The sequence below is a fragment of the Propithecus coquereli genome, unplaced genomic scaffold (assembly GCF_000956105.1).
Source record: "Propithecus coquereli isolate 6110/MARCELLA unplaced genomic scaffold, Pcoq_1.0 Scaffold2, whole genome shotgun sequence".
NCBI classification, from domain to species: domain Eukaryota; kingdom Metazoa; phylum Chordata; class Mammalia; order Primates; family Indriidae; genus Propithecus; species Propithecus coquereli.
The window spans coordinates 8,783,294-8,794,160 of NW_012144966.1; the positions used below are offsets into that span (position 1 = coordinate 8,783,294).

Consider the following 10,867-nt stretch of genomic DNA (forward strand, 5'->3'; position numbering starts at 1 on the left):
GGGAGGCTGAGGCAGGAGGATCGCTTGAGCCCAGCAGTTTGAGGTTGCTGTGAGCTAGGCTGACGCCACGGCACTCTAGCCCGGGCAACAGAGTGAGACTTTGTCTCAAAAAAAAATAAAAAAGAAATGGGATCACAGAATTTATGTACATATATGAATCACTAAGAGTTCATAAATTAAGCTCACCTTAAGAAAACTCATTCTATTGTCTTTGGAGCCGAGGTAGCAAAATTGTGATGTATAACAAAAATATTGTGTATAAAATTTCCAAAACCAAGCATTAGTCTAAATTGGCAATAACTGTGGCTATGAAACTTCTTGCTTTGTGACCTGCAGGTTTTTACTGAGGTAACAACCTCTCATCTCTTGCTCCTCTCTCTTACCCCTCCCTCACTACAAAAACAAAAACAAAAAAGAAAAAAGGAGGGCTGTTATTCCTCTGGCCCTTCCATACCATCTGCCGATTAGAAGAATGTGGAACCAAAATTTCAAACTCTGAAAACGTAATGACTTTGGAGGAGGAGCTAAGAAAATGGATAAATGATAAAGAAGTACATCAGTGGCTTTAGGTGTGAATGAGTTTCTTTGCTCTGGCATTGTAAATGTCAATACAATCTCTGCTGGTGTCTGCCTTTTCTGTGGCCCGGTCTGTTTGTCAATTTTGAGTTTCAGTTTCATTGCCCATGTCCAGAGCTATATGTTTTAGATTTCCCAGGATACTATTTACTTGAGACAGGTTCTCTTCCATTTCATCTTCTGTAGGATCATTAGTTATACGAGCCGTTCTGGTCACTCCTCTCTGGCCGCAACGGGAGCTGCACCCGTGTCATGCCTGTGCCAGGTTAGATTATTAACCACTACCACATTGGGAATCTGACACCTTTTGACCACTTCACTGTAAATATAAAGGAAATTTCATCTGTGCCCGCATTTTCTCTGCTTTCTGATAAAGAATTAAAGTTTTCACATTTCTCTTTTACATTATTCACTTTTGGACTTTTTTTCTCTAGTGCTTTCCAAATCAGTTAGATATTTTGGGAGAAAGTTAGCAAATGGCACTGGCATATTAAGCATAATAAAAAGAGGGAAGTTCACACAATATGTTTTTCAAAAACATGCATAAGACCTCATCATTTTGCAAAACAGGGATGGGAGCTGAGCAAGGACAGTTTAACAGAGAACATTTTTTCTGGAAGTATTAGAAAATCTGGTACCATTCATTCTTCTGTAAAGCTCTTGTGATTTTACAGTCTAAAATTTACACTGCGATGGTGTCCTTTGTAATTTGCCTTTCCCAAAGGTAACTATTTAATGCTGACTCATTTCTTTCTAAGTACAATATCATAAACAAGATACAAGAAGATTTGGCGTGGAAATCTTTGGCAGGCAAAAGGTTTGTGAAATTATGAAATAATAATTTCATATTGCTAAAAAATTGCAAAACGGCATCAAATCTTATGGTTGCTAAATTCCTCCTTGCTCTGGAATTGTTGACTTGGCCACTAAGTGTAAACTAGTTGCAGCCATCAAAGACAGAGCCAAGTCTGAAGACATCAGACTTTTACATTGACATAGTTTTTACCCAAATATTTTTCATTGTTTTATGCCTGTTAACAAGTGTTACTTGAAATAGGTTCACAAAGAAGTTTGTGAAACAGTCGATTAAACAATGTTCAACAGTTCTCTTCTGAAGTACTTCTCTAAGTCTTCAATATACTAATGTACAATGGTGTCGATCTAAAAGGAGGAAGTTGAGGCAAAATTATTATAAATAGAGAGTTTACTTGGGCCAAGGTTGAGGATTACAACCCAGGAGCATAGATTCAATTTGTCCTGAATATACACTCTGATTAGCAACAGTTAGTAGGTTTTTAAAGGAAAAGAAGAGGCAGTTCCTAAATTGTTTACCAAGAATCTACATGAAAATAACATAAGCTATTGATCGGGTATATTGTTCTTTGTATCACAAATTCCAGGAACATGAAGATAATAGGTGAGGCAGCTAGTCAGGAACAAAATGCCTTTTTGTTCCAGGCATGGGTGCTAGGGGCGTGGGGGGAGATGACTGAAGCCCCATACTCATGTATCTCTGGGCCCGATAAATTTTGTGTACCTCACATAGCTCAGACTGCTCCGAGCTAGTTTTCTTTTCTCAATGGGAACCTTTAAGAGGAGGTTACAGTAAATACTATTTCCCGGATTTCTTTGCTCATAGGACTTTATCTTTGAGGAGCATCTCATAGGACTAAAATTAAGCAAAACTCAGTTTGGGCTTCATACCATAAAGGTAAAATGGATTTTACAATGTGATTTTGAGATAGTTTTTAGTGGACTTTCGTCAGTTGTCTTCTCAATAGTATTCCTCTACTCCCTCTTCCTATAATCCTCAGTTTTCATTTGGGGATTTCCAAGGTTCTGGGGAGGCTGATTCCACTCCTAACTTCAGGGATGGATCATATGACCTAGCCTAAGCCACTCAGTGTGTTCCATCCAACAGGCTGCAGTGATTGGTTCGGGTTGGGCAGGTATCAGAGCCAGTCCAATCATAATTTTTCCTGGAAATGTTAGTGGGAGAACTGTGTTTTCTTCTTCTTGCTGGATGTGAATGAAAAAACAAGTCATCCAAGGAACTTCAGGCTACCATCTTGGCAATGCAGAGAGCAAGCTTTATGTAGAAGGTAATAACAAAGACAGCAGAGTGTAGAAACAGCGAGACACTGGTTCTCAGTGTTGAGCTTGGAGTTAGCCCTACCTCTGGACATTTTATATACAACCCAATAAATTCCCTTTTCCTGTTAAGCCAGTTGGGTTTGGTTTTCTATTATTTGTGACAAAATTCACAGTTACCGATAGAATTTACTTACCATAGTTAAGATATATACTATAAGGGACTGCCACCTCTTTTAAGAAAAATAAACATTAAATTAACCATGAAAAGAAGATCTGCTCCCCTCTTCTCCCTAGTCTAGTTTCACTTTCCCTTGGTATCTGTAGTTATTTACTGTTGCTATGACGACAATGTTCCAAAAGTGTGCTGTTCCCGTTTTTATGTTCATGCATAAGTATAATCAAAACCTCCTGCTCTGATTTCATCAAATCAGCATTTATAGAACCCACTTTGTACTAGGCAAAAAGGTCCAAAGATATAAGACAATCGTTGACTTTCCAGAAGCTCATAGTCTAAGACAGTTTCAAATTTTCCAAATAATTTCACATAAAACAATAGGAAATAAATATAGGAATTGAAAGCATAATAGTCTATTTTACAAAGAAGGTTCCACTTTTAGCTGGGCTAATTTGTTCCCATTCTGCTTGCCCTTTTGAGATCTTTTCAGTCTAGTTCCAAAAGAGTTGGCCTAAAGTAGCCTGCCCAGATCCCTCATTTCCTGGCTGCTGCTTTTTCTCTCCATAGAATAAGCCATCTTCATTCAATACCTAGAAGTACCTTCCTAGGAATTTTCTTGTTTCTTTGTTTTTTTTTTTTTCCATAATACATATTTATTCTTACACAAATCTACAGCTTTTGAACAAAAAACAGAAAGAGGCCCATCTGGCGCCTAGAAAGAAGACATGAAGCAACACGTGGGCGGCTGCAGGCCGTGGAGGCAGGTGGTTACCGGCTCTGCTCAATGTATGTGGAAATGTCAATTTCCTCTGGAAGTTCTGCCACATTCACTTCAAACTGGTCCTGGACGTCACTGAGGATTTTGGCATCGTTCTCGTCAGACACAAAAGTGATGGCCAGGCCTTTGGTGCCAAAGCGACCTGCACGGGCCACCCGGTGCAGGTAGGTGTCTGAGTCCTTGGGCTTATCATAGTTGAAGACGATGTTGACTCGCTCAATATCCATCCCCCGGCCAAACAGATTGGTGGCCACCAGGATCCGCCGCTGGAAATCCTTGAACTGCTGATAGCGTGACAGGCGCTCCTCCTGGGCCATGCCGCGGTGGATGGCGATGGCCGGGAAGTTCTGCTCCACGAGGAGCTGGGCCAGGGCCATGCAGCGCTGCACTGACTTGACGAAGATGACCACCTAGAGGGAAGAGTGGCAGTCAGGGCTAGTCTCCTGAGGCCCACCAGCCTCCCCAGGGCCCAGAACCCTGGGACAGGCCAACGGAAGCGTCACCTGGTTAAACTCTAGCACGTCCAGCAGATCAAAGAGCTTGCGGTTCTTCTCGCTGTCCTTGAGCTTGACGTAGTACTGCTGCAGCCCGTGCAGCGTGAGCTTGGTCTCGTCATCCACAAATACCTCCATGGGATCCTGCATGAACTTCCTGCAGACGGGGCGGATCTCCTTGCTCAGGGTGGTGCTGAACATCATGCACTGCTTCTCATGGGGCGTCAGGCGGAAGATCTCCTGCACGTCCCGCTGCATGTCCAGCTGCTCCAGCATCTTGTCACACTCGTCCAGCACAAAGCGCTTCACGTTCTTCAGGTTGAGGCTCCTGTTCCGCACCAGTGCCAGGATCCGGCCTGGGGTCCCCACCACGACATGGGGACAGTTCTTCTTTAACACCTCTTCATCCTTCTTAATGCAGAGACCACCGAAGAACACAGACACCCTGACGCTGGGCATGTACTTGGAGAAGCGCTCGTACTCCTTGTTGATCTGGAAGGCCAGCTCCCTTGTGTGGCACATGGCCAGAACTGCCACCTGTCCGTTGACGGGCTCGATCTGCTGCAGGGTGGCCAGCACGAACACCGCCGTCTTGCCCATCCCGGACTTGGCCTGGCACAGGACGTCCATGCCCAGGATGGCCTGGGGAATGCACTCGTGCTGAACCTCAGATGGATGCTCAAAGCCACAGTCCACGATGGCCCTCAGGAGCTCCGGCTTCAACAGAAAGTCCCGGAAGCCAGAGCTGTGGATGGAAACGTAGGATCCCTTGACATCTTTCTTAGGGGGAGCTGGAGTGCTCTCTGGAGGAGCCTGGGGCTCTTCATCTTCCTCGTAATCCAGAAGCTCATTTTCCACGTCCTGTTCTGCCATGGTGCTGAGGATAGAGGAGAGAGAGGCCCTCGTTCCCCGTTCGCCTCCACGTGCTGAGAGGAAAGCCGCCCAACTTCGGTTCTCCGCCGCGCGCCTCGATACTAGCGCGCTTCCTGCCTCCTGCGTCCGACTGTCTGTTTTTTTTTTTTTTTTTGAGGTAAAATTCAAATAACATAAAATTAACCATTTTATTTTATTTTTATTTATTTATTTGTAGAGACAGGGTCTTACTATTTTGCCCACTCTGGTCTCAAACTCCTGGCCTCCAGCAATCCTCTTGCCTTGGGTTCCCAAAGTGCTGAGATTATAGGTATGAGCCACCATGCATGGCCTATTTGTCTATGCTTTCACCAATACCACACTGTCTTAATTAATGTTATCTTTAGAGTAAGTATTAAAGTTGGTAGTATCAGTCCTCCAACCTAGTTCTCTTTTAATATTGTGTTGTCTGTCTGGGTCTTTTGCCTTTTGATATGAACTTTAGAATCAATTTGTCAATATCCACAAAAGAACTTTCTAGAATTTTGATTAAGATTGTGTCAAATCTACAGATCAAGTTGGAAAGAACTGAGATCTCAACAATATTGAGTCTTTTTACTCATGGACAGGGAATATCTCTCCATTTATTTATTTTTTTTTCTCTGCCCATTTTTTAATCATATTTTTTGTTGTTGTTGAGTTATATTAGCTCTTTATATATTCTGGATATTAACACCTTATCAGATATATGATTTGCACATATTTTCTCCCATTCTGTGGGCTGCCTCTTCACACTGTTGATGTCTCCTTTGATGCACAGAAGTTTTGAATTTTGATGTAGTCCAATACATCTATTTTTTTCTTTTGTTGATCATACTTTTGGTGTCATATCCAAGAAATCATTACCAAATTCAAGTCATGAAGATTTTCCTTGATATTTTACTCAGAGTTTTATAGTTTTAACTTTAAGAGCTAAGAAACCTTTCCTTGGAAGCCCACTCAGCCAACTTGCCCACCTGTCTCACTGGCCTGATTATAATCACATGCTTCTCCTAATCACTGGCAAGGAGAATGTAACGGCCAGGAAAGGAAATTGGACCAATCAAGGCTGGCTCCTTCAGTCTTGGGCTGAGGCCACCGTTCCTGAAATGCAGAGTTTCAGGGAGGAAAAGAAGGAATGTGTATTCTGAACAAATTAGTGTTCTCTTAGCATTGGAGAAGATGCAACCATCTCTTTCTACTATGGTTATCATCCACTTAATAGATATATTCCAACAGAGGAAAAGGGCATTCAGCTTGATTGTGCCAGGCTTCAGAGTCTCCTGAGTCCTTTCATCACCTGCAAAACTCTGATTCTGTAAGGTCTGTAATGAATGATGAGTTAACATGTCTCTTCTGGTCTAGTTAGAAATTGATCTATCAGTGATAATTAAAACATTAAAGTCTAGTTCAGAAGCAGTCATTTGTGTGATTAAAATGGTTCTATTCTTCAGAGACTGATCACTGCTGAGGAAACCAATTAACAACAGTTTCTAACCCTATGGGGTCAAAGCCAGCTCCTAGTTCTAGATCTAGGACCTAGACCAAGATCATGCTATGATGCTGCACCCCCCACCATAAGCCTACCTGAAATAGCCAGCGAACTGTACCTATTTTCTTCCCCATGTACTTATGCCTAATATTCTGACACAGACTGAAAAGCACATGGTCTTATTTGGGAATATCAAAGAGAGAAAAGATGAAAATATTCTATAAATTAGTAAAAAATAAATAAAGCAATCAATACACATAAATAAATAAAGCAATCAAGACACTCCCAGGAGTGTCTTGGTAGAAGAAAGGAATGAATACTAACTGAATACATAACAGTCATTAGGCACCATTTGGGCTTTTAGTAATTCACTATGGAGAATGAGTGGATTAGAATATAAAAGAAATAAAATGATATCCATAGTCAAATCACCCTGACACTTGGTATATTTCTATGTCTTTTAAAATGCATGGGTTATTAAAATTTTATATAGTTTTATATCATTGCAATCAAACCATATATGCATTTTTTCTGAACAAATAAAATATACCTTTCCATAAATGTAATGCGCTTGAATCATCCTGAAACCAGTCCCCAGCCTCGGTCTGGGAAAAATTGTCTTCCATAAAACCGGTCCCTGGTGCCAAAAAGGTTGGGGACTGCTGGGATAAGGCATCAAGCTTGATCATTCAATAGCAAGTCCATAGGGCCCTGTGATCTGGTTAGGGTTAGGGTTAGGATTAGGGTGATATGACAATTAGAATATATAATAAATAATAAAAACCCCTGTCACTGTCCAGATGCTTGACATTTAGATGACTGTAAACATTTAACTATAACTTTGAGTTTGTAGGTTTAGCAATTAAGACAGAATACAATCCCCCTCTTGCTGCCAACTGACTGCCCAGCAGGTGGCAGTAGATATTGCAACTGGACCTTAGAATTTGCCTGACATTTTAATTTTCTGACCTTGGAAAACATTTGCCTGAGATTTAAAATTTCAGCATGACTTCAGTATGACTCATCATCTTGTACCCCCTTTATTTCTGTTCTTGGTATGGACTACAATTTTAGTGTATAAATAATCAGTAAACATTGAGTTCCTGGCACTCATGCTAATCATTAGAGACCATTATTTTACCAAAATTTTATAACCTCTTTCCTTTTAATATGTCTTCTCATTCCTTTCCTTTCCACTTCCACTGCAAAAATCCAAATCCAGACTTTTAACCCCCTCGTATGAATTATTTTAATAACTTTCCTAATGACCTAATTGCTTCTAATCTCTTTTTATTTCAATTAATTGCAAACACCATGGGGAGGGTAATCTTTCAGAAAAATATTTTCTGTAACTTCATTCTCCTTTCAAAATGGTTAATGCTTAATCTCAACTCCCCAGTTGACTCTCAGGTTATAAAACAAATTCCAATGTGGAATTCAAGGCTCTTTTCCATCTCACCTCAATTGACCTCTCCCATTACATCTTTAGCTCCTTCATTCAAAGTTATCTACTCACATACAGACTTTCTGCCTTGGCTCGAACTGTTAGACCAATCTAGAACTGTCTCCCCTCCTCTCTAACCATTTCATTTTTTCCTACCCTTCAGAAACTCTCTAATTCAAATTCTATTTCCATGTGGAGTCACTGACCATGCCCATTCTCATTCATTCTACAAATATTGATATATAGAGAAAACCTATCATGTCCAGCTACTATTAGGCAAGGGAATACAAGCATGAAAATGATGTAGTCTCTTTCTTCAAGGGGTTTGCAGTTTCTGGAGGGGAGAAATTATAATACAGGAGTAAGTGGCATGGTAAAGTATACGGTAAGAGCATACAGGAGCCCCTGCCTTGTGTTGGTGGGGTGGTAATCAGGGAAGTTTTTCCAAGTCCTGAAAGGTGAATAGAGAGTTAGCTGGCAAAGAAGAGACAAGAGCATTTCAAACAGAGGAAGAGAACATGATTAGAAGCACAGCTTAAGAAAGCACTTTGAATCTGAAGACTAAAATCAAAACAAAATAAAACATTCAAGGATTCTAAACACTTAAAAAGTTTCTAAATGCTCACTGTCAAATTCTATACTTAAACCGGGGAATGAGTTGGTCAAATGTGCGTTCTGAAAAGATCCTTCAGGTGTCACTTTGGAGGATGGATTGGAGTAGAGCAAGAGCAGTCAGAAGTCTGTTGCTGTATATGGACAAATGTCGAGGGCTCAGCTCAGGGAAGGCAAGGGGACAGAGACGGGGAGCCACATGGGAATGTCATTACAGAGGTAAGGTGATCAGGACTGACTGGAGGAGAATGGAAGTGGAAAAGAGAATCAAAGATGACTTTTGAGTTTCAGGCTTTAGCAAGCAAGTGGAGAGTGGTGGGATAAGTGGATGATGGTTCAGGAATCCCTACTCCTTGCGGTGATAAGAACTAAGGATCACTGAGACTGAGTAACTCTCCCAAGGTCACACAGCAAGTGAATGTCATATCCCCGGAGTATGGCTTATTCTCCGTTTGTGCCTCCAGATTCATTTTTAGTTGCCCAGCTAATTTCTTTCTATTTTTAGTAGAGATGGGGTCTTGGTCCTGCTGAGGCTGGTCTCGAATTCCTGACCTCAAGTGATCCTCCTGCCCTGCCCTCCCAGAGTTCTAGGATTACAGGCGTGAACCACCATGCTCCACCCAAGCTGAAGTTTCATCAGAGGTTGAATTTCTCTAGGCCACTGTTTCTCAAACTATCAGTGATGAATGATTTTTTTAATATTACCATCTTGTCACTGATCAATACTTTTGTAAAAGACAATAAAAATAAATTACTAGAAAAGTAAAATAAAAAACCCAAATGCATACAAAATATAATTCCCAGGTTTATTATTTTTCTTGAACTAAGTCCAGTGTTCTCTTTACACTATATTCTACAGTTTTATAAACAGTCTTAGATTACCAGTCATCTTTCTAATACTTGTATTTTATTTCTGCAATTCTATTGTTGGTTAATTCAAGATAATTACCACATTTCACTTAGTTGAAATGTCCCACTGAGCTCAGAAGAATACTTTATAACTAGTTGTTTTAATTGAAAATTGTTTGATTGCAAGAAACAGAGATCCACTCAAGCTATTTAAATACAGGAGGTTTACAGTAGGAAACATTAATCTTAAGAGCAGTGACATGGCTCGGCCTTCCTCAGTGAACCCTCTTCTGGATTCAAAGCAGGCTTGGGACCTCAGTACAGGTGATCATTGACACTCATTTTAGTCTAGTCCTTTGTTATTAATTTGACTCAGCTCCATTCCATGCAACTGTATCCTTCTGTCCTACTACCGGCTAATAATTTCACTTGAATCTCTCCTTTTTTAGTTAGGCCACACAAGTCAGAAGTTGCTGGCCAATTGAGAGCTTCCGCCTCCACCTTGTGCCAGGTGACTATCCTTGGCCAAATTAGCTGGAGGTGGAAGACCAGGTTATGACCATTGCACAAATGGGGGGTGGGGAGAGGGGGAGAGAGAGAGAGAAGGAGGAGAAAGCATGAAGCTTTCAGGGCTCTTTTCAGTTACTCTTAAACTTGTTCTGATGCAGAGCACCTGAGAGTCTATGTGTAATTTGCAGAACACCATCCAAATTGCTCAAAACAACTCCAATATTAAGAGAGAGAGATGGGAGGATCACTTGAGGCCAGGAGTTCAAGACTAGCCTAAGCAACATAGTGAGACTCCCCCCCCAGCTCTACAAAAAAAATTTTAAAAATTAGTCAGGTATGGTGGCACATACCTATAGTCCCAGCTACTCAGGAGGTTGAGGTAAGAGGATTACTTAAGCCCAGGAGTTCGAGGTTGCAGTGAGCTATGATAATGCTGCTACTGCACTCCAGCCTGGGCAACAGAGTGAGACTCTGTCCCTACCAAAAAAAAATACTGCTCATCAAGTAACATAAAGAAATTCTTATATTATTGAAAATTTGTTTTAAAATTTTCTAATTTCCCTAAGAGCTAGAAGGGAAAGTTCTTACATAAAAGCAAGTTTTTAGACAATTCACTCCATGCTACCAGCCATCTTTAAAGCTACCTAGCCTCTGTATTTATGCTTTTTTTTAAAAAAAAAAACTGCTAAAAATAGAATAGTATATAAGACTGATGTCACTAGTTCTCAAGAATATAGAAATAAAGAAGCAAGTTAAGATTAAGCTATAGGCCCGGCGCGGTGGCTCACGGCTGTAATCCTAGCACTCTGAGAGACCGAGGCGGGAGGATTGCTCGAGGTCAGGAGTTCAAGACTAGCCTGAACAAGAGTGAGACCCCATCTCTACTAAAAATAGAAAGAAATTAATCAGACAACTAAAAATATATAGAAAAAATTAGCTGGGCATGGTGGCG

The 10,867-nt window shown here is 40.9% G+C and overlaps 1 protein-coding gene across 1 annotated transcript; it reads right to left on the minus strand.

The window, feature by feature from the left end:
• Positions 1–3,472: 3,472 nt before the first annotated feature.
• LOC105809794 (ATP-dependent RNA helicase DDX39A-like) lies at positions 3,473–5,117 on the minus strand. The gene is made up of 2 exons (XM_012643648.1): positions 4,127–5,117; positions 3,473–4,033 (listed from the first exon to the last, which is right to left on the minus strand). Exons 1-2 carry the CDS (start codon positions 4,988–4,990, stop codon positions 3,614–3,616), a joined length of 1,284 nt encoding a protein of 427 aa, XP_012499102.1. The 5' UTR covers positions 4,991–5,117; the 3' UTR covers positions 3,473–3,613.
• Between the last annotated feature and the right edge of the window lie 5,750 nt (positions 5,118–10,867).